General features: G+C 45.6%; 1 protein-coding gene across 1 annotated transcript in view; it reads right to left on the reverse strand.

Moving 5' to 3' along the window:
* The window catches only part of DCHS1 (dachsous cadherin-related 1), an 81500-nt gene extending 59193 nt beyond the window's left edge, over positions 1-22307 (reverse strand). Inside the window, 2 exon segments of the mRNA XM_020975896.2 lie at positions 4539-6419; positions 22049-22307. Of these exon segments, the coding sequence (XP_020831555.1) occupies positions 4539-6344 (1806 nt within the window). The 5' untranslated portion in view covers positions 6345-6419; positions 22049-22307.
* Positions 22308-27197: the final 4890 nt, after the last annotated feature.

The following is a 27197-nucleotide window of genomic DNA, read 5'->3' on the forward strand; positions in this document are numbered from 1 at the left end:
GAAGGAACTGGATAAAAGGCTTTTGATTGATGGACTGATTGGCTTCTTCCTTTCTTCTCTACACCCCTCCCTATGATTTTGGGATCTCCCAAGCTCAATACTGGATAAGCAGATGATAGGTTCCCTTCGGGGATGGCGTCTCCTTTAATGATTAAGACCTTCTAGATTGCTTAGGTATCAAAAGCACAGAAGCCCAACCCCACTCAGTATGCTTTTCCTCGATAGGCAGGTAGGTGGTGCAGTGGATAGGGCACTAAGCCTGCAGTTAGGAAGACCTGAGTTCAAAGCTCCTCTCGGGTATTTATTAGCTGTGTGAACCTGGGTAAATTACTCAATCTTTTCCTGCTTCTGTTTCCCCTTCTGTAAAATGGGGATAATATTAGCATCTACCTCCTAGGGTTCCCCCCCCCTTAGGCTATTGTGGTTAAGTGACTTGCCCAGGGTCACACAGCTAGTACGTGTCAAGTGTTTGGTCTGAGGCCTAGGGTCGTTTTGAGGGGGCAAAATCAGTTAATATTTGTGAAGCACTTTGCAAACTTTAAAATGCCATATAAATGCTGGCTATTGTTATTGTTATTGCTTTGTTGGCAAATAGGACCAATGAGATGAGATATATTTTTTGTGTTCTAGAAAATTACTAGGTGGTCTTCAAGGGACCAAAGAAATGGGCACACCTGTCTGAATCTCTCCAGCCAAGGAGAATTAGCTTCTGGGGAAGGGAGAGACACACTTCACTCCCAGCAAGGGTGCCAGACACAGAATTTGAATTATGGCGCTGCTCTTTAAAATCTGGGTAACCTTGGGCAAGTGTCTTAATGTTTCTGCACCTCATATACAAGATAAGGGGGATGGGCAACATCATTTCTGACATCCTTCCCACCTAAATATTAGGGTACCTAGGTGGCACCTGGCTAGAGCCAGGCCTGGAGTCAGGAAGATCTGAGTTAAAATCTGGCTTCAGACACTTCTTAGCTTTGTGACAGTGGGCAAGTCACTTAACCCTGTTTGCCTCAGTTTCCTCATCTGTAAAAAATGAGCTGGAGAAGAAAATGGCAAACCACTCTAGTACCTTTGCCAAGAAAATCCCAAACGGGGCCATGAAGAATCAGATATGACTGAACAACAACAACAACAGAGGCAGTGCCCTGTAGCAGACCAAGTGCTAGAATGGCATCAGGAAGAGCTTGGCTCACGTCTTGACTCAAATACCTTTGTGAATACTAGCAAATCGTCTAAGCCCTCAGTTTCTTCATTCATAAGATGGAGATTATAATACTCACAGGGCTGTTATGATGCTTGAGTGAGATTATATACATAAAGCGCTTTGGAAACTTGGTTGTTGTTCGACCCCATTTGGGGTTTTCTTGGCAAAGATACTGCAGTGATTTGCCATTTCCTTCTGCAGCTCATTTTACAGATGAGGAAAATGAGGCAACTTGTCCAGGGTTACCCAGTAAACGTATGAGGCTAGGTTTGAACTCAGTTCTTTCTGACTCTCAGCCTGGCATTCTACCCACTGTGCCTCCTGGCTGCCCTTGCAAACTTTAAAGTCCTAATAAGGATGATGACCAACATACAGCATTTTAAGGTTTGCAAAGTGCTTTCCACAAGTCACCTCATCTGACCCTCTCAACAATCTCAGGAGGTAAGGTGCTATTATTCTCCTCACTTTACAAATGAGGAAACTGAGACTACAAGAGCTTAAGGGTCATGTAACTAAGGAAGTAATTGAGATGGGATTTGAGACCATATCTTTTCAGCTCCCAGTTCCACACTCTTTCCATAGCACCACCTAGCAGTCCGACTTTGTAAATGCCACTGACTATTATGATTACGATCATGATCTATGTGGTATCTACGTCATGGCGATGGCCAGGCCTTGGAACCCCCAGGCTCATGTTTAGTAACCCTACTGGCTGTGCTTCCTCTTCTACTTGGATGGGCTGCCAACCCTTCCAAATAGATCTGTTCCAAACACAAGCAATCCTTTTCTCTGTCAGCCTCCCTGTTTCTTTGAAAGGGATCGCCATCTTTCCAGCCACCCCTCCTCCTTCATCTTTGTTCCTTACAACCACCAGACTCCAAGCCCATTTGATTCATTCCCTGCAATACCTCTAGCATCTGCTAGAGATTAGAGAGGTAGAAAGGCAGTAGAACGGAGGAGACTGTGCTGGGCTTGGAGTCAAGAAGGGCTTGAATTTAAACCCTAGCTCAGTCACTTACTAGCTCTGTGATTCTGGCCAAGTCAGTTAACTGCCCTCAGCCTCAGTTTCCTCATCTGTAAATGGGGATGATTATAGCAACTCTTTCCCAAGGATGTTCTGAGTATCAAATGAGACAATATTTGTAAAGCACTATATGTACACTGGATATTATTGGCCCCTTCATCTCTCCTTCCATAGGTGACACTCTAGCTAAGTCCTTCATCAACTCTTGTATTGTAATAGTCTCTTAACTGAATCAGGATCCCAGAGTCTCTGGGATGGAAGGAACCTCAAAAAAGATCTAGTCCAATGTGTACCAGAACAAGAATCTTCTCTCCAAGGTTCCTAAGTGGTTAGCCAGCCTTTGCTTTAAGATCTCTAGGGATGTGAAGCTCACCGCCTCCTGAGGCACCTGCTCTACTTCTGGATAGCTCTATTAGGAAGGTTTTCCTTAATATCAATTGAGATCTGTGCTCTGCCTCCCTGACTTCAGTCTCTCCTTCCTGTTCTCATTCTTCCTTTGGACTTTGAAACCGCTTTCTCAAATGATACTAAATTGATCGCTAAATCTCATGGTCTTTTCTTAGCCCTCATCCTCGCTGACCTACCTTCTGCTCTTGACACTGTCGATAATCTCCTCCTAAACAGGATCACAGGATCACCAGATTTAGAGCTGAAAGAGACCTCAGAGGTCATCTTGTCCAAACCCTTCATTTTAGACAGGGAGACTGAGGCCAGAGAGGTCAAGTGACTTGCTCAAGGTAACACAGGCCATTAAGTGCTAGAGTTTAGATTCAAACCCAGGTCCTCTGACTCCAGATCCAACCCTTTTCCCATGATACCACACTTCCTTCCTAGAATGACATAACTCTCTTCTCTCCTGGTTCTCCTTTCACCTATCTAGCTATTTCTCAAATACTCTCAAAGCTTCTTCCTGGGAACTCACCTCTTTCCTCTAATTTCTCTCCCTTGGTGATCTCATCTTCTCCAGTGGGTTCAGGTTTTTCAAACTGACATACCCAGCCCTTGTGTCTCTCCTACACTCAAATCTCGCATCCTCACCTGCCTGGTAAACATCCCCCTCCAGTAGTCCCATCAACATCTCAAATTTAACATGTCAAATGAGACAAGGTTTGAAAAGTATGTTATAAGCCTCAAAGTACTATATAAATGTTACTTATTATTATTATTTTAATCAAAGCAAACTATAATCCCTCTAAAAATTTTCTCCACATTTCCCTATTTCTGTTGAGAAACTGAACCGCCATCCTCTCTATCAACATCCTCCCTGATCAGGACTGAAATCTCGGTCATGCCTTCACTTTCCCTCACCCCTGTATCCAACTGGATGCCAAGTCTGGTTTATTCTGTCTCCACAATACGTCTTGCTTCTATCCCCCTTCTTCATTCTCTCTCTAGCTCAGGCTTGGACTATTGTCCCAACCTCCTTATTAGTCTTCCTGCTTCCAATCTCCTCCCCAAATCACTCTTGATACAATTGACAAAATCTTCCTAAGTCATAGGAATAACATACCATGCCCCTCTCCTGCTCAAAACCTTTAGTCAATCTTATTGCCCTTAGGAATGAATGCATACTCCTTAGCCTGGCATTTAAAAGCCATTATAATTTGGCTTCCAAGGACCTTTCCAGACTTAGTTCAAATTGCTCCTTTTTATGTACTCCGCATTCCAGCCAGGAAAATGAGACTCCTAGGTAGGCAGTTCATCTCCTGTCTTGAGCTTCCCAGAATTTTTATCTTCCTCCATTGCTCAGCTCGGGGGACTATCTTTTCCTTCCATGAAGTCTTCCCCAAGTCCACATCTCCCACCCAAGTCCACATCTCCCACCCTAGGCCTCTCTCCCTCCTTAAATAACCATGTATTGACTGATGGGAAACAATGATCAGTTTGCTTTTTTCTTGGTATTGCCAACATCTCACAAAGTATCTGGTTCACAGGATGTACTTAAGAAATATTTGTGGAGGGGCAGCTAGGTGGCGCAGTGGATAGAGCACTGGCCCTGAAGTCAGGATGACCTCAGTTCAAATCCAGCCTCAGACCAAACACATAACACTTACTAGCTGTGTGACCCCAATTGCCTAAAAAAAAAAAGTTTGTGGAATTAATTTGAAGCAGGAGGGAGAAGGAAGGGGGTCCAAGTACAGGTTAAAGTCACAGAAAAGATTACTTTACTCCCCGTCCCCCGTGACATCACTGCCCACTCCCTTTTGAACCTGAGGCCTATCTCCTCTTTCCTGCTACCATCCCACCCCTTGTACCACAAATCCTTCCTTCAGACTCCCATGTGCCTCCCCCAAACCTCCAGGACCCCACCTGTAGGAAGCAGGTGCCGGGGGCTGTGCCCTCAGGCAGGGAGGCATTGTAGAAGGTCCTCTTGAACACAGGTTCATTGTCGTTCACATCTTGCAGAACCACGTTGACCACAGCTGTGGAAGACAATGCAGGCTGTCCTCCATCAGAGGCCAGCACCGTTAGCTGTGGCCGTGGCTCAAGCTCATAGTCCAGTGGGGCAGCTGTGGTAATTACTCCTGTAACTGCATCAATAGCAAACCAATGGGCATGGGTTCCGGGCATAATGCTATAGGCCACGTTGCCATTGGGGCCCTGGTCAGGGTCATGGGCAGTGACCCGGGCCACAAAGCTTCCGGGGAGCACAACCTCAGGGAGAGGCTCAGGCTGGTAGAGCAGGCGATCAAAGGCTGGTGCATTGTCATTGACATCTGTGACATGAAGGACAAAGGCCGCCTCTGCACGCAGCGGAGGGGTCCCAGCATCAGTAGCAGTGACCCGAAGTTCATAGGCATCTTGTTCTTCTCGGTCGAGCCGCCGAGCCACGCACACCAGGTAGATAACACTGTCCTGGGTGGTCAGGGCAAACTTCCCGTCACCACCCTCCAGGGATACATTGACATGTGCATAATCACCATCATCTGGGTCAGACACAGAGATTCGAGCTACCAGCTGCCCTGGCTGCGCACCCTCAGACACACGAGGGGAACCATCCTCACTAAGGAAGATGATGGTCATGGTGGGCTGATTGTCATTGGAGTCACGCACATGCACGGTGACAAAAGCTGAGCCCACTTCAGGATGAGCACCTCCATCACGGGCCTGTACCACCAGCTCATGCACACGTCGCTGCTCAAAGTCTAGTGGCCGCTCAAGTCGCAGCAGCCCTGTGCGGGCATCGATCGAGAAGGGGCCATCGCCATCACTCTGCCGTCGATTGATTTCATAGGTCACAGCTCCATTGGCCCCGGCATCAGCATCAGCAGCGAATACCTGTAGAACCGGGCTGCCAGGGGGTAGGCTTTCAGACACCACCGCCCGGTATCGGCTCTGGTTGAAGGCAGGGGCATGGTCATTGATGTCCACCAGTGTCACATCTAGCAGGGCTTGGGCCCGCCTAGGGGGTGCCCCGCCATCATAAGCTTCTAGCCGCAGCGTATAATGTGAGCGGTTCTCGCGGTCCAGCTCCCCACTGACCACCAGCTCAGGCACAGGGGAGCCATCAGGGCCAGGACGTGTTTCCAGTCGGAAGGCCTGGCCAGCCCCTTCTCCAGATAGCGCATAGCCCTGGGTACCCAGATGACCAGCATCAGCATCATGGGCAGGCTCAAGGGGATAATGAGTGCCAGGGGCTGTGTGCTCTGGCACCTGAAGGCTGGCACGAGCCTTTGGGAAGGCAGGTGCATGGTCATTGATGTCAGCAACACGTACTGTGACCTCCACAGTGGCACCATCTGGCGTGACTGCAGTGAATTGGTAGTGGTCTCGGCGTTCTCGGTCCAGAACTCGGGCAGTCCGCACCACACCACTCTGCTCATCTATGGCTAGGTCTGTGCCCACACCACTGCCCTCTTGGGCAGAGATGAAGTACATGTGGGGAGTTGCTGTGTCCACAGGCAGCCCTGCGCTGATGTCCCCTATCAGCGTGCCGGCTGGCTGCTCCTCATCAATCTGCAGGTCCAGGCTGCCTGCCTGGCCCCGTGCCCCAGGTGCCTGCGCCCCCAGAAGCAGCAGCAGCAGCGGCAGCAGTGGGAAGGGCCGGGGGGATCTTGGGCCCACTGAGGGGTGGGGAGCACCCAGCTCAGCCTCCTGCTCTGACTCCAGCTCCATGTCAGGGATGGCTCTAGGCCTGACTCCAGTGCCTGCTCCTGCTCCAGCTCCAGCTCTGCCTCTGGCTCCCTGATCCTGTGAGGAATGCAGCAGAGGAGAGGTCAGGCATGGCTGGGGGAGTGGGACAGCCTAGCAAAGCGTTGGGGTCAAGTCACTGGGCCCACAGGTCTGGTAGAACTGGGGTTCCACAAAGGACCACAGGCATATTTATGCATTTTTTATATACAGAGACACATACACAACACAGAGACATAAAGAGACAAACACATGCACACATGGACTCTCACAAATATGCTCATGTATATATGTCTATGCCACACACACAGACACATACATACATAGCCAAACACATGGCTGTGAGCTACATGCAGTCGGTCAGCCCTGACCTCTGGTCCTTTGAGCCTGACTCTGGGACTGCCCCTATCACTGCCTGCAGGAGCGTGTCCTATTGCCACTCCAACTTCCCCAACTTCTTCCCCACCCTTTCCCAGGTGGGAACATGGTTTCCTCATTTTCTTGGATCTATGGTGACACCCCACCCCCTTCATCTTAAGACTGTCCCCAATCTGCTCCATCCCCCAATCTGTCCTCCTGACTCACCACCAGTTGGTTCTTTCCTCCCTCTCCCCTCCCCCTGCACCAGTTTTGGGGCCACAGCTGGTTCTCATTAGGAAGAGGGGGACCAGGGCTGCTCTTTAGGGCCTGTAACTCGATCCCCCTTTCCCTTCCCCCGAACCAAAAGTCCCCCCCACACACACCCAGCCCCAGCCCACAGGCTCAGCCTGTGCCCATTTTCATCAGTAAAACTCAGCTGGGGATTCAGTGTCTAGGGGAAATTTAGGAGGGTGGGGGAGGTGAACTGTTACTGAGAGGAGGGGCGAGTGTGAGAAGGGAGTATGTGTTTGTGTGCAGGAAGTATAGATGGCTAGTGAATGAGGAGAGTATTATGAGGGGGGAGGGGCAGTTGTGAGGGAAGGGTATGTTTGAGGGAAGTGTGTGAAGTGAGTATATGTGTCAGGAGAGTGTGTGTGTGAAAGGAGCATGCATGAGTGGGCCCAGTCTGTGTGAGCTAAGCATGTGTGAGAAAGGAGTGCCCTCTTCTTCCGGTTAGTCTCTTCTCTCTAGGTTTCCATTACAGCATCCTGGCTCTCCCCGGGCCTGTCTGCCTGTTCTTCTCAGTCTCCTTTGCTGGATCTTTGTCTAGATCACATCCACTAATGGCCAGTGTTCTCCAGGGTTCGGTTCTGGGCCCTTTCCTCTTCTCCCTCTGTGCTATTTTACTTGGTAATCAGCTCCCATGGATTCAATTATGGTCTCTATGCTGATGATTCTCAGATCTTATCCAGCCCTAACCTCTCTCCTAACCTTCAGACTTTAATCTCCAGCTGCCTGTTGGACATCTCAAGCTAGAGGTCCTGGAGACATCTTAACTGCAACATATCCAAAATGGAATTCATTATTTCCCCCTAAGATCTCCCTCTTCTGAACTTCCTTCACTCTCCAGGTGACTGCCTATCCTCCCAGTTACCCAGGCTCACAATCTAGGTGTCATCCTCAGCTCCCTATACATCCATGCCGTGGCCAAGGTAGATTCTACCTTCAAATCACCCCTTTGTAAACTAGCTCTTCTCTCCCGACACTGAAACTTCCCTGGTGCAGAGCCTCATCACCTCACAGCCAGCCTATTGCTAGAGCTAAAATCCTGCCTTCCCCCCCCCAAATTATTGATTGATTGATTGATTGGCTAGGCAATGGGGTTAACTGACTTGCCCAGGGTCGCATAGCTAGTAAGTGTCATGTGTCTGAGGCTGGATTTGAACTCAGGTCTTCCTGAATCCAGGGCCAGTGCTCTATCCACTGCACCACCTAGCTGCCCCTTAAAATCCTGCCTTGTACAGCTAGCCTTTCCTGATCCCCCTTAGGTTCTTGGGCCTTCCCTCTGTTATGTGTAGCTTTTCTGCACATAGTGGTTTTCACGTTGTCTCCTCTCATTATATTGTGTGCCTCTTGTGAGGAGAGACCTTCTTTCTCCTTTTTATCCCAGTCCTTGGCACAGTCAGTTGTTTCGGTAGTGTCCAGTTCTTTGTGATTCTATTTTCGGGTTTTCTTGGCAAAGATACTGGAGTGGTTTGCCATTGCCTTCTCCATCTCATTTTACAGATAAGGAAATTGAGGCAAACAGGGGTAAGTGACTTGCTCAGGGTCACACAACTAGTTAAGTATCTGAGGCCGCATTTGAACTCAGGTCTTCCTGACTCCAGGCCTGGTACTCTATCCACTGCATCACATAGCTGCCCTTGGCATCACACATTAATAAATGCTGAGAGGTTAAGGGACTTGCCCAGGGTGACAAAGCCATTATGTACCTGAGACAGGACCTGAAGCTCTGAGGCCAGCTCTCTATTCAGTATACTATGCTGCCTATAAATAAGGTGCTTATGAATGTTTGGAGAATTTAATTGAAATTCTGGCTTACTATATGGAAAAATTTCCTAGTAATTAGACCCGTTCCAGAGTGAAATGGGCTGTCTTGTGAAGGTCTTTATGTAAAGGCTATACAACCATCTGCCTGAGATTCCTGCTGAAGGATGAGACGGACTAGATATTTTCTTAAATCTCTTTCAACTCGAAGATAACTGTGATTTAGAGTATGTATGAGAGAGGAAGGTGTGAGGAGGTAGTGGTATGTTTGGGGAATGTGGAGATATGAAGAAAGTGTGTGTATATGTGTGTGTTGGTATGTAAGTTAAGGTGTGGAGAAAGTGTGAGAAGAGGTAGGTGGGAATTATAGGAGAGAGCCTGGGGCACAATTTGTTGGCTTGCTTGTGTGGGGAGTATGTTTGGGAGAACTGTCTGGGGAAATGTGGGAAATATGCTTCTTAGCCTAGTCACTGTGAAGTGCTGTGAGGGTCCAGTGGCTAGACAGACAGACAGACTAGAGTTGTGTGTAAATAGTTTGATGTGTAATCATAGATTATTAGCAACTCAATAAAGGTTTAAAAAGTCTTAAAGACCAGAAAGATCCTAAAGAACAGGAAATGAAAGAAAGCACAGGGAGATCAACATAGCCTGGGCACATATAGAACAGAAAACAGACTAGCAGGATCTAGGTGGGCATAAAATGATGGGAGAGATCAGATAGTAAACCAGTAGGGGTGGGCAAAAACAAAGAATGAGAAAAGAGGTCAGGCCAGTAGATGCCAAACAGGCAGAAGACGCTAGAGAAAGAACAAAGATTAACCCAACATCTAAGTACATAATGAGAAAAGAGAAGAGAAAGCCCATTAGGGCTCAAGTGGGCACAGAGCTATGAAGAGAAGAAGAGACAGATCAGTTAAGCCCAGGCAGACACCAGGTGAAAAAAGAGATCAAAAGGACACAGGGAAAAAGAGACACAGGGAAACCAAAGAGAACAGTAGTGTCCAGGCAGGCACATGGCTAAGGGAGAGGACAGGGGACTGATCAACAGGGCCAAAATAAGCAGAGGGTGACAGGAAGAAATAAGAGGAGCTGTGAAGGCTGAGGAAAAATTGCATGGGAGAGACAAGGGGAGTTGGGGCTCAGAAGGATGTTGGGAGAATTAAAATAAGAGAGACAAGGAGAGAATTCTGCTTAAGCTGTGAGCAAGAGCCTGGGCAACTCCAATTACCAGACCCACGCAGGGATAATGAAAGAGGGACAGATACTGAGACAGAGAGAGAGACAAAGACATTCAGATAAATATATAGAGATTCAGAAAGATCCACACACATGATTCAAGAACAGAGAGAAAAGCAGATATTGTGATAGAAGTAAGAGAGAAAGAGCTAGAGACAGAAGAGAGACTGAAAGGCAAGCAGAAAACGAGACACAAGGAGACAGGAGGAGAGAGAGAGAGAAAAGAGGCATTCAGAGAACAAAATATAGAAGAGAGATACAGTAAACAGAAGTGCACAGGCAGGGGTAGGGAGATGGGAGAGTGGAGAAATGACCCAGATATGGGTGAGCTGAAATCCCAAGAGCCTCGATTTGGAGGTGGAGCGGAACACAGACCAGACCTCCTCCCTCAGTTTCCTGTCTTGTTCTTGAGCCTTACAGGACAAGAGATAGGAGAAAACAAAGGGAGCGAAGGGGGAGACACAGAGGGGCAGGAACACAGACACAGACTAGGAGCAAGGGTAAAAACAGGACAAAAGACAGGAATATGGGGGAGAGACTGTAGGAAGTAGAGGATAAGAGGAGAAAGAAGGAAAAGAGACAGACAAGATGTGAGGTTAGGGCTCTAAAGGGGAGAAACAGAGGGTCAGTGGGTAATGTGAAGACAGGAAGGCCAACGGGCAAGGTAAGAGACTGAGACACAGGGAGGGGCAGAAGAGAAAAACAGCCAGACAGAGTAGATGCTGAGTAGAAAGGGGCAGAGGGGAGAAATAGATGGGGGGTAGGCAGAAAGGCTGATAGGGCAGAGAGGCAGATAATGAGTAGTGTGAGCCTTCAGGGTAGGGAAGACACAGAGATGGAGGTCATGCAAGGACCAGCAGGGAGAAACAGCCAAGGAGCAACATTGAGAGAAAAAGACAAGCAGCTGGTGGGGAGAGGCAGAGGGAAGAGAAAAAGATATGAGAGGGTAAACAGAAGATATGGAGAGAGAGAAACAAAGGGTAAGAGTGGGGGAAAAGATAGGGACAGAAATAGAGTTAGACAGCAGAGAAAGGAGAGTAACTGACCAGAGAATAAAAAGGAAAGAGTGATGGAAGGAAAGAAAAAAAGCAGAAAAAGAGATGTCACTGCTTAGGGGAACCTATGATCTGAGAGGAAAGGCACAGTCACAGCTCAAAGGGAATCTCCTGTCCTAAAGGACAAAGACAAGGAAAGACCCAGAAATTGGAGGGGGAGGGGGAAGAGGGGAGGGAGGGGAAGGTGAGAGGACAGGAAGAGGCAGAAAGAAATGAAATGGACACAGAGAAAGGAATTTGAGTCAATCTAATAAACATTTATTAAATGTCTACTACATGAGAGGCACTATCAAAGAAACAATTATAGAAAAGTGAAATGCGTATAGTTGAAAGAACATGAAAGGGAAAGAGGAAGAGAAGAGAAAGGAAGCAGAAATGGAGACAGAGTAGGGAAGGAGGCAAAAGAAAAGGAGGGAGGAGGAAGAGAGGGAGCCGAGTGGAGCTGGGCAGAGGGAGGAGGGGAGAGAGCAGGGAGAGAGCCAGGATGGAGCTCTGAGAGGACAAAGAGGAGTCTAAGCAGGAGGGGGAGGAGGAGCCACGGATAAGGCAGCCCCCTACTCAGCAGGCATGGAGATCAAGCCAATGAGATAGGGAAGACCAGAGCAACTCACCCTCCTCTACTCCCAAGAGGAGGTTCTAGGTAGACACCCAGAAGAGTTTGGGGAGATGAGGAGGGATGAGGAGAGAGGGGAGGAGGAAACGCATGTGTTGTGGGGGGGACAAAGGGGAGAGAGAGGAGGGGGCAGAGTGGAGAGAGGGAAGAGAGAAGGGGAAATGGGAAAGAGGAAAAGATCAGGGAGACTAGGCAAAAGAAGTCTATATAGTACAGAGTGAAAGGAGACGGGACAGAGGAGAGATAGGAGAGATGAAAAAGAAAGGAAGGAGAGAAGGGGTACAGAGGAAAGACAGAAGAGATGCAGAGAAGAAAGGACGGTGCAAAGAATATCAAGATGAGGGAGAGATCAAGGAAAAAAGAGGAAATAAAAGGGTGATAAGTCAGAAAGGGACAGAGGAAGAGAGAAGGGAGGCAGAAAGGAGAAAAAGTAGGCTAGAGGAGAAGGGGATACAAGGGAAGACAGAGCACAGAAAAGGGACAGATAGGAGTGAGAAAAAGCAGAACAATAAGGAAAGAGAGGACAGAAAGAAGGTAGGACAGTGAAAAGATACAGAGAAAAGGAGTCCAGAAGGGAGAAGGGGAAACAGAGGGCACCATGAAGGGGACAGATACAGGGCAGAGGGAACAGCTGACAGAGAGAAAACAAGTCATACAGAAAGCAAAGACAGAAAGGAGCCAGAACATAGAGAAGAGGAGAAAGAAGGAGAGAAATGGAGACAGGCAAGAAAAAGAAGACGGGAGGGTTAAACAAAGGAGACAAAAGGCAGAGAAGAGAAACATGGAAGAGAGAAGGAGGCCAAAGGGAGGGGAAGTAGAGAGACTGAAAGACAGGGGAGCAGAGGGGAGAGAGAAGGGGGCCAAAGGGAGGGGAGAGAAAAGGAAAGAGTCATTTAAATTTTGAATCAACTTCAGTTGTCAGAAGGAGAACAAAAAAGAGAGAGAGAGGGTAGAACAGAAGAGAGAGAAAAGATAGTATTAAGGAGAGTGGAGAAAACCTGGCAAGAGCTATGGGGGTTAGTGATAAGAGAAAAGGGGACAAAGTTAAGGAGTGGAGAAACAGTGGGAAGAGAGAAGAGACAGAGGGAAGAGAAGGTACAGAAAAGAGAGCAGGAAAAGAAAAGGGATCATAAGAGAGAGGCAGGGCAGTGAGAAGAGAAAACGGTGGGTAGAAGAGACAACATCAACGGGGAGAGGACAGGAGGAAAGAGAGGAAAGAGAAGGGAAGCATAGAGTGAGGAAACAGCGAAAAGAGAGACAAAGAATAGTAACAGAAGAGAAGAAAGGAAGCAGGAGAGATTGTTTGCAAGGTAGAAGGAAAAAGAACTGGGAAGAGAAGGTGGAAGAAGCAGGCAGAGCAAGGGGACAGAGGGGAAAGAGGAAAGGCACTGAGGACTCACAGAACACAGGAGTTTTAAAAAGACTTTAAAGACAATCTAGTGCAACTAACTCTAGCACAGGAATAGCCTCTATGACGTCCCCAGCAGGGACCTGGCTGGCAAATCTCTGTTTCAGATCCTCTGGGCAGAGAGGCGGTCAACAATACACCAAGAACCAGGCCTACATTTTCAGAAATTAAATGGCAAATGTGTAATTTGTTTTGTCCTCCTGTACTTATTTGTGACAAGGGAGGGCTCTACTGGGGAAAGGCTGGGGCTGGGAGTCAATGGGAAGTTACAATGAAGAGGAAGGAAAGAAAATGACATCACTAAAAAATTTTAAAGGGGGGGGGGGAACCCATTGCTTGAAGATGACTTTTTGACGGGGAACTGATGGGAAGTTTTGCCTTTCTGTAACTTCACTCCATTGTTCCTATTTCTGCCTTCTGGAGCTAAGCAGAACAAGGCTGATCCCTCCTCCCCATGACAGCCCTTCAAATACTTGAGGACTGCTCTCATCCCCCACTAACTCTTCTCTTCACTAGGCTAAACATCCTCAATCCTTCAGCTGAGCCTAGATCCTTGTATGGCATATTCTCCAGTCTTCCCAGGATCTTGATTGTCTTCTTCTGGATCCACTCCAGCTTTTCTAAGACCTTCCTAAAATGTGACGCACAGAACTGGATGTAATGTGGTCTGACCAGAACAGAAGACAGAACTATCACCTCCCTCAGTCTCAGCCATCATGTTTCTTTGAATCCAACTTATAGTTGCATTAGATTTCTTTGGCAGCCATGAGAAACTGTTCAACAAGTTGAGTATTTATTAAGTACCCACCGTGTAACAGGCATTGTGCTTGGCACTAGGGCCACACAGACCAAAGTGAAAATAGTCCCTGCCCTAAAGAAGCTGACATTCGACTAAGGAAAAGCAACATGTACATAGATAAGTAAATATACAAAGTACAGACAGAAATTAGGAGGGAGGCGCTAAGAACTGGAGGATCAGGAAGGGCCTCCTGTAAGAACTAGCACTGAATAGAGCTAGGGATTGCAAGAAGTAGGGATGAAAAGGGAGAACATTTCAGGAATGCTTGTGCAAAGGTGGGAAGGTAAGAAATGGAGCACTGTGTATGGGGAATAGCAGGCAGATCAATTTGGCTGGAATATAGAGTGCATGAAGAGTAGTAATAGGAAATCAGTCTGAAGAGACAGGCTGGAGTCAGACTGTGAAAGGCTTTAAATGACAAACAGAAGAGTTTATATTTTATCCTGGAGTTAAAAGGAAGTCACTGAAGCTTACTAAATTGAGGAACGATGTGGCCAACCTGTGTTTTAGGAATACTGAGTTGGCAGCTATGTGAAGAATGGATTAAAGAAGAGAAAGACTTCAGCTAGGGAGTCCTGGCTCAATCACTCAATTAGGATGCTGTTCGGTACTCCAGATGAGAGGTCCTGAGGTCCTGAACTAGAGTGGTGGTCATGTCAATGGAAAGAAGAAGATGCATGATAGATGTTGTAGAGGAAGAACTGATAACCCTGACAACTGACTGGCTGTAAAGGCGAGGGAGAGGGAAAGGTTGAGGATGACTCTGAATTTGTGAACTTGGTTGACTGGAAGCAGGGTGGTACCATCAACAGAAACAGGGAAGTTAAGGAAAAGGAATGGGTTTATAAGGAAAGGTAATGAGATCTATTTGGGGGCATTTGAGATGCCTATGGAACAGTTTGAGATATCTATAGAACATCTACATGGAGATGTCCAACAGGAAGTTGATGTGGAACTGGATCTCAGGAAAGAGATTAGGCCTAGATATACAGAGCTGGGAGTTACCTACATAAAGATAATTGGACCAAGGGGACCAGACGAGATCAGCATTGGAGTGTAGACAGAGGGAAGCATAAGCACATAGTCGGGGGTATACCCAAATAGAGGGTTATACAAGGATGGTGATCCAACAGAGGAGACTGAAAAAAGAGCAGTCATAGAGACAGGAGGAGAACCAGGAAAAAACAATGTCATGAAAAGCCAGGGAAGGAGCATCTGGGAGGAGACGGTGATCAGCAGTGTCAAACACTGCAGATAGTGAAGGATATAAGAAAACTGAGAAAAGGCCATTGGATTTATTAACTAAGAGATCACTGGGAACCTTGGAGAAAGTAGTTTCAGTTAAATGGTAGGTAGTACCAGAAGCTACAGGGATGTGTGAATTATGTGACAAGTAACTATTTTTATGTAGTTTCATTTTGTGACAGCAGTGGTCTTGAGTATATGCTTTTACTGACATTAAGCCGAGTCATAATGTCTGACCTTGACCAAGGGAAAATAGATTGATTTGGCTTCACCAGTTTAATTAGTACTGTCAGTAGAGTGCTGTATTTCATGCCATACATATTTCATTGCCCTCTTTTGTTGTGTTTTTAACAATGTATTATTTCAAGGAAACATAAAAAAGTTGTAGTTCCTAAAGAACACACTTCAATGACTGTTGGAGATATTATAGTACTTGCTGGTGTGGGGAAGTCAAGCATGCCAAGGACCATTTAAGTTCATGGTGAAACAAGAATTGTTGCAGCAGAACGTAAATGAAAGTATGGCTGAAAACAGACAACTCTAAGAACTGACAAATTATTGCTGAAAAATATCCTAATTAATCCTCAGAAGACAAGGGAAGACTCTCAGAGGGAGTTGGGAGCTGGAGGGGTTGTTACTGTTTCTCTACAGTTACAGTCTCTTGAATTTGTAAGAATATAGAGAAAAATCAATGAAAAAGATGCTAATTTGTTATGAAGAGAAAGTGTTTGTCACGGGCATGACAAATGCAGACATGGAGTGCTAAAGATTGGGAAAAGGTAATTTTTACTTATGAAACTCACCTTTTCATTCAAGGCTATATCAAAATCTTTGCTGGAAGTCTTGATGAACCTGTAAGATCTGAGCATCTTCAACACACTGTACAACCTGTACCCAAAAAGTGTCAGGGATTTTTTACTTCCAGTGGGCCTAGAAGTCTTGCCCCTATCAGGGGAATAATGAATTACAGTAAATATAATTACATACTAAGAAAAATAATTATACCAAATTACAGAAATTCCCAAATGGTGATGGAAGACTGCAACGGGAATTTGTACAATGTTCCATTTCACTAAAGATCAAGCAACATATTTAAGAGATGGAGATCAAACATGTCTCAGTCATCTTGGAACTCATCTGATTTAAGCTCCCACTGAAAACCTACGAATTATAATTAAGGCTAGACTTGGAAAAATGGAGTGTTTGTCAATAATATCCAATAATGATATCCAATGTGATAAAAGTGTGGTTTCATAAATAAAAAATAATAAAAGAATATGTCAAAATCTTGTGCACGAATGTCATCATGTAAAACAAAAGAACAAATGATTATATCAAAAAGATGACACATAATAAAAGTTTGGTTTTTTTTAAAGATCGTTGTATTACAGCTTGAACTGGAAGGCGTATTAGAGGCCATGCAAGTCAACCTCCTCATTTTACAGATGAAAAAACTGAGACCCAAAGAAGTCCAGTGATTGGCTTAAGGTAATAAAGATAGTAAGTAACAAAGGCAGTATTTGAACAAAGGTCGACACATGAAAACTCATAAGGTTAATTATTTTACTTTGTCCCAATTAATTCACACACCATTGTAGATTTCAAGGAATTCAGCACTGTATGGGAGATGAGGAAGTTAAGGCAGCTATAAAAATTAGAGTTGGAAGGGACCTTAGAGATCAACCAGACTGATTCAAGTTACCCAAAGTAACATAAGCAGTAAGGACCAAAGTTAGAAATGGAACCCAGACCCTCCAATTCCAAATACAATGCTATTTCCACTACACCACAATTTACTTATATGTAAATATTTCAATGGGTCCATGAGATAGTTAACACAATCTTAGGCTGTATTAAGTATAAAATAAAAGACAAGGGAGATGGGAGTTCTGTATTCTGTCTTGATCAGACCACATCTGGAATACCGTGCTTAGTTCTAGACACCTTGTTCTAAGGAGGACTTGGATAAGCTAGAGTGTCCAGAGGAGGGTAACCAGGATAATGAGGAACTTACTGTTCAGGCCATTTGAATATCTGTTGAAGAAACCGAGGATGTTTAGCTTGCAGAGGAGAAAACTTAAGGGCGTATCTTTAAGTGTCTGAAAGGCTGCCACCTAGAAGATGTACTGTACTTGTTCTGCTTTGCCCCTGTGGGTGGAACTCAGAGCAATGGGTGATAATTGCAGGGAGGAAGCTTTAGGCTTGATTTCTTAAAAGAAACTCTTCTTAAGGATCACAGATTTCCAAAAGTAGAGTAGACTGCCTTGAGATATGATGGGTTCCCCACTGCTGGATATATTCAAACACAGACTAGATGACCACTTGATAGCAATATTACAGAGGGGATTCCTGTTTAGGTAAGTGTAGGACTAGATTACTTCTGAAGTTTTTTTCTTTGAGACTTTGAGATGAAAAAAAATAAACAAACAAACAACAAAGAGGAAGTGGCAGGAATAGAGGAGAGACCTGTGTAAGAGTAAAAAAAAAAGGCAAGCTGGGAAACAAGACAGTTAAAACTGAAAGTATGAAGGAATGAAAGAAAGAGAAGCAACAGGAGATGTGTAAAAAAGAGTGAAGAGACAGAAAGGTAAAGGGAGACAGACAGTGGGGAAGAGGTACAAGGAATTTCAGAAGAGAAGTGGGGAGAGAGGCAGCATTGACTCACTGGCATTTAATTTTACTGAGATGGAGGTAGAGACATTGGGAAGACAGAGGGGATACTAAAGGGACTGAGAGGGAAAAAGAGAAGTGGGGGGGAGAGAAGGGGAGGTACAGAGAGGAAAGATGAGGGAGACAAGATAGTATAATGGGGACAGAGGAGAAAGTAGGGGGAACTAGAGGAAAGAGGAGACAAAAGGGAGATTCCCAAAATGTGAGAGCTGGAAGGAAAAACTACAGGATCACAGGAATTAGATCTGGAAGAGACCTCAGAGGCCACACAGCACAACTGTCTTGTTTTACACACTAGGAAACTGAGGCTCAGGGAAGTTAAGTGGTTCCCTCAATGTCATGTGCTAATTAATCAGGGATTTGAACCCTGGTCTTCCGACTCCTTTGAGAGGAAAAGAATCAGGGTAGAAGGGAAGGATAGAGATTGACAGAGAGGCTCTTAATAAATGCTTGTTGAACTGAATGGCAAGAGAGAATTGGATTTTTGGAAAGGTACTAACAAACTTGAGTGTGTCCAGAGAAAGGAGACCTTCCTGAGCCAGCAGGGGACCAGAGGGATCACTCAAGGAACTCAGGATGCTGAAGACCTGGGAACAGGAGAGCTACTGGAGGTTATTCCAAAGGTTTTCTGTGGCAGGCTTTGCCAAGTTGAAACAGTCTGAAGCTTGGGCCTAATGTCCAGCTATTAACTGAGGACCAGCCTCCAAAGTTTGGAAAAGCTCATCACCAGGCTGGCTACTGCGAGATGAATTTTTCAGCCACAGAAACTTTCAATCTGTTTCCAGAACTACTTCCCAATTTTTGGTGGTCTATGAAAGACAGTTTTTCTTTCCTAATCTCTTTGATTTCCCCATTGTTTTTAGACCATACAAACCGCCCCTGTAATGGTCTCAGCAGAAGTCATAGTTCATGTGTCTCTATTGTTGTAAATAGTGATAATTCCTTATATTTGCATAGACTTTACCATACACAAAGCACTTTCATAGATAGTTTTTCTGTGGTAGGAAGGGCAGATTATCCCCATCATAAATGACAAAACCGAGTCTCAGAGAGAGGGAATATTTCACCCATAGTCACTCAGCAGAACCTTTATATAGCAGAGTTCAGCTTTCTGTCTTCTGAATCTAAGTCATGTTCTTTACCTTCTACTAGGCTGTTTTTTATATCAATATCACTCTCCTTGTCTCCTGTTTGAAGGCTCCCCATCACAAGTCATGCAATAATCTTTTTTCTTATTTCCTTTTCCTTTGCATCCTTTGCCATTATCTCTTTGTAAATGTATCTTTCGTCGACTCATTTCTTTCTTCCTATTTTATTTTCCTCCATTGGCTTCCAATGCTTGGAATATCCTTCTATGTTAACCAGGCTAAAACTTCATTAGGCTCAACAAGAGACCTTTCTGCATTCCCACCTCATCCTCCACGAATAGTATTAGCATTCTCTCTTTAAATGACTCAATACATTTTCCCTATTCACTTGTGTATAGTTGTATGGACTCCTTCCCTGCCACCCCCATAGGATGTAAGATCCCTGGGGATAGTGACTTTCTGCTTTTTGTCATTATGTCCCTATCGCCCAGGCCAGTGCCTGGCCACATAGTAGGTGTTTAGAGCATATTTGTTGAAATGTTGAGCTGATTGTTTTGCTTGGCCCCAGAGAGCACAACTAGGAGTCATGGGTGGAAAATGGAGAGAGGCAGCTTTAGAGTTGATATAAGGAAAAATTTCCTGACAACCAGAGCTGTCAAAGTGGAATGAGCTGCCTTGGGAAGTGGCAGGTTCTCTTCACCAAAGCTCATAAGATCATAGATCTAGAGATGAAAGGCCCTTATAGGTCATCTGGCCCAACTCCTTCATTTTACAGATGAGGAAACTAAGCCCAAAGAAGTTACATGACTTTGTTAAGGTCACACTGGCAGTAAATAGCAGAGCCAAGATTCAAAACTCAGGTCTGGTGACTCTACATTGGGGTGCTCTTTCCTCTGCCCCACACTGTCTCTCAATATTCAAACACCAGCTAGATGATAATAACTTCTCAGGATTACTGTAAAAGGGATTCTCATTCAGGTATTTCTGCAGAGTTCCTTCTAAATCTGAGATTCTGTCACTCCATGGAAATAGAGGAGAGAATGAAAAAAGAGGAGAAAAAAGAAGGGATGGAAGGAGATGAGAAAGGACTGAAGGGGACATATAGTGAAGAGAGGGAAAAAGAGGAAAAATAAGCTGAAGAAAGAGGAGAAAGAGAGAGATGAAGAGGAAAAAGTACGGATTGGAAAAAGGTCAACAGAAAGTCAGAAATGTGGAGGGAGGGGGAGAGAACAGCAAGGCAGAAAAAAGGGAGACTAAAGAAAGAGAGGCAAGTGAAAGACAAAGAGGAGAGAGGATGGGGTCAGAGGGGAGAGAAAAGGAAGAAAGACAGATAAAGGAGACTAAATGTAGGACAGAGAAGAGAGAAAGACTGTACCAAAAAAAAAAAGACTACCTTTCCCCTTAGTTTTACAACAATGGAGCAGAAGTAGCCGCTTTTTAATGTCGGAGACCAGAAGTGGACATGAATGAGGTCTTCTCCACTGTGGGGAAGCCCTGGAAATGTTCGACAAGGAACTGAGCGAAGCTGTGGTCTCAGCATCAGGAAAAAAAAAACCCTGCCTGTGTGGGAGAAAGGACAAACTGTCCCCACAAAGTGACATGGGGAGGTCAAGAAACTGTGCTCCAAAAACAGGCTGAGGTACACAGCCTTTGGGAATGGGTGCCAGTGATATGCAGGTATGAGTGTGGGTGGATGCACATGCTAGGAATGACTGGCCTCAGGGAGTGGTGGCTTCTCCTTTGGGGTGTGAGGGCAGCTGTGACTAGAGGTATGGGGGTGGCTGTGTTGGTATCTGAGGTGTTTAGGCAGCTGTTAAAGTGGGTGTGTATCATGTGTGGGCAACTGTGATGGGGTCTTCTCTGGTCTCCACTGAGAGGGTCTGCTGTGGTACTGGTGGGCAGCTGTGATAGTATCTCCTGTAGGGTGTTCAATCAGCTGTCACAGTGTTATGTGGAGTCTGCTTTGAAGGAGAGGCTATGAATGTTTCTTTTTTTGTCCTCCTATCCCAATTACCTGGCATAGTGCCTGACACACACAGTAGGCACTTAATAAATTTTTATCAATTAAATGTGTAGGTAGCTGAGACAGTGCTTCCTCTAGAATACATGAATGGCTATGACAGGGCCCAGGGCATGTGGGCAGTTGTGACAATGTCCGGGAGTTTGCGGGTGACCACAAGGCACAATATTATCCCGGCCCTTGACCCTGTGGTTTCTAGTCCAGCCTGCTCCACACTGCATTCATTGTGCCATTGAGATTCTCCCCTCCTCCACACCAGAGCCCCCTTACGAACCACAACTATCTCAGTTCAGTGAGACAGCACAACGCTTCTCCAATTCTAGTTTCTCCATCTCCAAAAAGACACACTGGGTAGCTCACACTCTGTACAGGATCTATGTTGACCCAACTGAACCCTTAGGCACAGAGTGTCTTAGCCAGAGGAGACCCGGGAGATAACCTGATCCAATCCTCTCATTTTGGAGCAAGAAAGAAAAAAACCTAGATGTGGGAAGTGACCTGCCCAAGGTCACACAGTAAGTTGGTGATACAGTTGGGACTAAAAAGCAAAACTCGACTTCCAGGCTAACACTCTTTTCACTTTCCGTCTGCCTCTTCACGACTCTCTTTTTCTGTGTCCCGTCTGTTTCTCTTCTCTTTCTGTTTCCTCTCCATTTTGGTCTCTTTGTCTCTGTTTCTGTCCCATACTTCACATGCAAAACGTCCTGATACAAATATATGGGTGCACACACACACACACACACACACACACACACACACACACACACACACACACAGAAAGACACTCGCCCCACTCCCCCAAAGCCACACGCTCACACACACGCTGACCCACGGACACGCAGGCACACTCCGAGACGCACACATCCTCCCACAATCATACACACTCCAACACACCCGGCCCATCCAGACTCCCTGCACTCACACACTCACACGCACACGCAGGCCCCCGACCCTCCTCTCGCTTCCCCTCCCTCCATCCCAGTCCCTCCCCACATCCCCATTCCCCCCCCCCCATTGTCTCCCGACTCAGAACAAAGCCCCAGCTCTGCAGCCCAGGGCCGGGAGGAGGGAGGACTCAAGGGGAGAGTGGAAGGGGCTGGGGGCCTCGGGCGAGGGGGAGGGGGCCGGAGGGGCCGGGCGGGCACTGACCTCACCGACGCCTCGTCTCCCGGCCGCCTAGGCGGCCCGCTCCAGGATCCGCTATCCGCCCCCCGGGGCCGCGCCCGAACGCGGCCCGGAGCTGCTCATCCTCTGGCGCTTTCGCCTCTTCTTTCTTGGACTCTGCCTCCGCCGCCCCGCCTTGGCAGCCCGTCAGGTCCTCACTCCAGTCCCGCAGTTCGGCCGTCAGTCCCTCCGCCCGTCTGTCCGGGCGCCGCCTCCCGCTGCCGCTGCCGCCGCCGCCGCCGCCGCCGCCGCCACCGAGGAGTCGAGATTCCCCCCGCCCCTCGGGCCCCCCCAGCCCCCCGAGCCCCCCCACCCCAGCCTCCTGTAACCCGAGCCCCCGCCCCCCTCTCCGCGCGCCCTCCCTCTCTCCATCCCCCGCCCCCGCCCCCTCCTTTCCTACGTCCCGGCCCCACTGCCTTCTCCCTAGCCCTCCCGCTCTGGTCCGGACCTCCTTTTCCAGACTGAGGCTCTGGGTGAGCCCAAGCCTTCCGGACTTGGTCCAGATCGACCTTCTCCATCCCATTCTCTCGCATCTCCTTCCCGTCCTACATTTCCAGGAGGGGTTTGAACTAGATGATCGCTAAAGTGCATTCCAGCTTGAAATCCATAATCCTATGATCCTTCTCTTTCTCCCTCTTGGCATTTTTCTTCTTAACCCCTTCTTTCTCCCTAATCTCTCTTTTATTCCCCGCTCTCTCCTCAACCTCTAGCTTTCTCTCCCATTTCCCATCTCCCCCCCCCACCTCTCTCATTCCATTTTCCCCTGTCCCTTTGGTCTCTCTCTTTGATCCATCCCTTCCTATCTCCATCATATCCTTTCCTCCCCACCATCCTCTTTTCTTCCAGTTACATTTTCATTTCCCTCCCCCATTTTTCTTTCCTACCCCCTTTTCTTCACTTATCACTTTTATCCTCTCCCCTTCTCCCCAAATACCCTTCTTGTATTCTTTCCCTATCATCTTCTTTCTCCTACTCCTTCCCTTTCCATCACTCCTTCCTCTCTATCTCATCTTCTTTTTCCCTACTTTCCTTGATCCTTATTACAGAATCAAAGAATTAAGAGAGACCTTGAAGTCTACTTTAACTCATACATGAAAAAGAATACACTCTGCTACATACCCAGCAACTGGCTTTCCTGCCTTTGGTTCATGGGAATATAGAATTGAAGTTGGAAGGGATGTTGAATCATCTTGACCAACCTCATATTTTATAGATTGAATAAAATGAGGCCCAAAGAGTTTAAATGACCTTCCCCAGGTAACACAAGTAAAGTGGCAAAGCAACGATTTTAATCTAAACCATTTAATGGAAAGCCTAACCCTCTTTTCACTGAGCCATGCTGTTGGGAAACTTCTAGTTAAGGGAAACACATCCCACTTTGGGACAGCCCTAATTTTTAGGAAGTTTTTCCTGACATTAAGCCAAAATCTTGCTCTTTGCAACCACTACCTTATTCTGCTATGGGGGACAAGCAGACCAAGTTTTATTACTTTTACCTGCAATAGTCCACGAAATACTTGAAGACAGTTGTCCTGTCACTCTTGAACCTTTCCCTCCACCTTTAGGCTAAACATCCAAAGTTCGATCAGGTGGTCCTCATATGGCATAGTTTCCATGCTCCTCACCATATTGATCACTCTCCACCTCCAATTTGCTCTGATTCTCTTCTCCCTTTTTTCCCTGCTCACACCCCTTTCTCTCTCACTGTCTCTTCTTGATCTCTTCCCCTTCTTCCTCTTACATCTCCTTTCTTCATTTCCTTCTCTTCATCTATCCTTTGTCTCCTTCTCCCCTTTAGTCTTCTTCATTCCTTTCTCTCTACTGCTCCTTCTCAGATCCTTTTCTCTTCCCATCATTTTTCTCTGGCTACATCCTCTCTTTCTCCCCATCTCCATGTTCCCCAAATTTCCTACATTCCTTTCTTTTCTCCTCCTATACTCTTCCCAATCTATTCTTTTTTTTATCTCTACCTCCATTATATTCTTCTTTCTTAATCTCCTTCCTTCTTTTACCCTTTACCTCTTCTTTTCCTCATATCCCCTTCTCTCCCTAATCCATTTTCTTTCAATGAAATCTCTCTCTCATGCCTCCACTTCCCCCTTTCATCCCCTTTCTTTCTTCCATCCATTCTCTTTTGGATCCCTTCCTCATCTATTTTTTTGGGGGGTAGGCAATGGGGTTAAATGACTTGCCCAGGGTCACACAGCTAGTAAGTGTCAAGTGTCTGAGGCTGTATTTGAACTCAGGTCTTCCTGAATCCAGGGCCAGTTCTCTATCCACTTCACCATCTAGCTGCCCCTCCGCATCTATTTCTTCCATCACTTTTAGATCATAGTATGCTTAGATTTCAGTAATAATGCATTTGACTATGCTTGTGGATAAGCTGTAGAAATATGGGATAGATGATAGCATAGTTAGATGGCTTTTGAACTGGTGGAATGGATTGATATTGACTTGAATAAAGTTTAGGAAGGACATTGGCAAACTGGCATATGAACAAAAGATGACCAATATATTGAGAAGACTAGAAACTGTATCATATGAGGACTGCTAGAAAAAACTGAGGATATTTCTGGGGAAGAAAAAGGAAAATGTAATAGTTATCTTAAAATATCTGAAGGGTTGTCATGGAGAAGAGAGATTAGACCTGTTCTGCTTGGCCAAAAGGGATGGGGCGGGATAAGAATTTATTAAGAACATACCAAGTGTCAGGCACTATGCTAAGTACTTTACAAATATTATCTCATTTGATTCTTACAACAACCCGTTAGGTAGGAGCTATTATGATGCCCATTTTACAGTTGAGGAAACTGAAGCAGACAGAAGTTAAGTGACTTGCCCAGGGTCACATAGCTTGTAAGTATCTAAGGTTGAATTTGAACTCTGATATTCCTAACTCCAGGTCCACAGGGCAGAATAAGACAGAGGAAGGTCCTTAGTTAAGTGCCTCAGGGATCTATACTTAGCACTGTTAATTAACATTTTTATCAAAGGCTTAGACAAAGGCAAAGATCATGGCATATTTGTTAGATTTGAACAAGACATAAATCTGACTAGACAGCTAATGCATAAAGAGGATCTAAAAAGACATTGACAAGCTAATACAATGTGCTGAATTGAATCAGATGAAATTTAAAAGGAATAAATATAAAATTCCATACTTGAGTTCTAACAATCAACCTCACAAACACAGGATTGGGGAGGATGGTCAGACAACATTCCCGTGAACAAAATCTGGGAGCTTTGTGGACTACAATCTCATTATACAGCTGCTAAAAAAGCAAATGTAAACAAAAGCTTTATTATTAGAGGCACAGTGTCCAAGACTAAGGAAATGATAGTCTTGCTGTCCTCTGCCATTGTTCAGACCACATGCCTAGTGTTCTGTTCAGTTCTGGGTGCCACATTTTTGGAAGGACATTAACAAACTGGAGTTGGTTCAGAGTGAGGCAGCTGGGCTAATGAAAGGCCCCAAGATCATGCCATATGAGGATTTGTTGAAGAAACTGGGGATATATAACCTGGAAAAGATCTACAAGGACAACATGATAGCTGTCTTCAAGCATTTGAAGGACAAATTTTGGAGGAGAAATTAGATTTGTCCCACTTTATCACAGAGGGCAATGGGTGAAAGGAATTTGCAAAAATTTCCTAATAATTAAAACTATCCCAAATGACATATTAGATTATTGTGAAGGGAGATACTAGATTGTACCACAATTATTGGGAATGTTGTAGAAGGGATTATTTACCTGGCAAGGGTTGGACTAGATGACCTTAAAGGTCCTCTTCAACAATATTTAGATTCTGTAATTCTATGCAAATGATTGAATTGAAATCAATTCAACAAACTTATTAATTACCTCCTATATCCCAGATATTGTTGTATATTGATTAAATGAATGAAAAAAGGCATTTATTAAGGGTTACTATGTACTAAGCTTTAGGGATCCCATACAAAAGCAAGACAGTCCTTGCCTTCAAGAAGCTTACAGACAGTGTGCAATGGCAGTGGTAGTCAACAGTGGAATAATACAGTTTTTAAATAATTAAAAATGAGTATCACTCAGAAGGAGAAGAATATGTGAGTGTTAGCAGGTTGCAACATGGAATATATATGAAAAAAATACAGATTTTATCAGAGGAAATATATGATTGAAAAAGATGGCCTGGTCACATTGCATAGGATTATCAATCTAGAGCTTTAAGGCTTCTCAGAGGACATCTAGTCAAGTCCCCTCATTTTACAGATGAGTAAACAGACCCAAGAAGATGAAGTGACTTGCCTAAGGTCACATAGGTAGCTAATGACAGGTATGGGTTATGAACATGGTCCTGTGGGTCTAGAGCTCTACTACCATCTTGATGTCAAGAGAAAGTAAGGAAGGCCCCCAGGATGTTAAGTGGACCTCCAAGGGAATTCTGGAGAGAGACAAGAGTTGCAAAGGATATGCAGGCATTGCTGGGTTGTGGTCCATCTACAAACATCCATCTGAGTATGTACATAGCACTATGCTAGATGATAGAGATAGGAAGACAAAAATGAAGTGGTTTCTTTGCTCAGTGAGCTTATATTCTACTGGGGTTGGGGTGAGGGGGGAAGGAACTGGGGGAAAATGTAAGGCAACCAAAGATTCCTAAATGTACATTTATGACTGACTTCTCACTTGTGTTGCAGGCTGCTAAGGTAAGCTCCTGAAGCCACATCCCCACCCGTGCATACTACCACCAATTTAATCTGAACAGGTTCCAGATCAAGGTAGTACTTCCTCCTCTCCCTAAACCTGTTTGTTCCCCCTTCTGACTTCACTACTTTGTGGCACCACCCTTCATCCAGTCTGCTATGTTTGAAGATGTGATGTTATATGTGACTCTTTCCTTTTCCTCAATTCTCACTTACCAAAGTCTCTTGTTTTCTCATCCCATTCATCCATTCTGCTCTATTTCCACTGATACCATTCTAGTACAGGCTCTCATCACCCTCTCGGACTACTGAAATAGACTTTGCCAGGTCTTTCTAGAGACTCCTCACCTCCAGTCTATACTGAATGCCACTAATGGAATAATTTGGTAATACCTCTGGCTACAGCAGTGCTCTGGTCTTAAAACCTTTAGATGAGAAAGTTCAAAATCT

The sequence above is a fragment of the Phascolarctos cinereus genome, unplaced genomic scaffold (assembly GCF_003287225.1).
Source record: "Phascolarctos cinereus isolate Bilbo 61053 unplaced genomic scaffold, phaCin_HiC Scaffold_726;HRSCAF=1367, whole genome shotgun sequence".
Lineage (NCBI taxonomy): Eukaryota > Metazoa > Chordata > Mammalia > Diprotodontia > Phascolarctidae > Phascolarctos > Phascolarctos cinereus.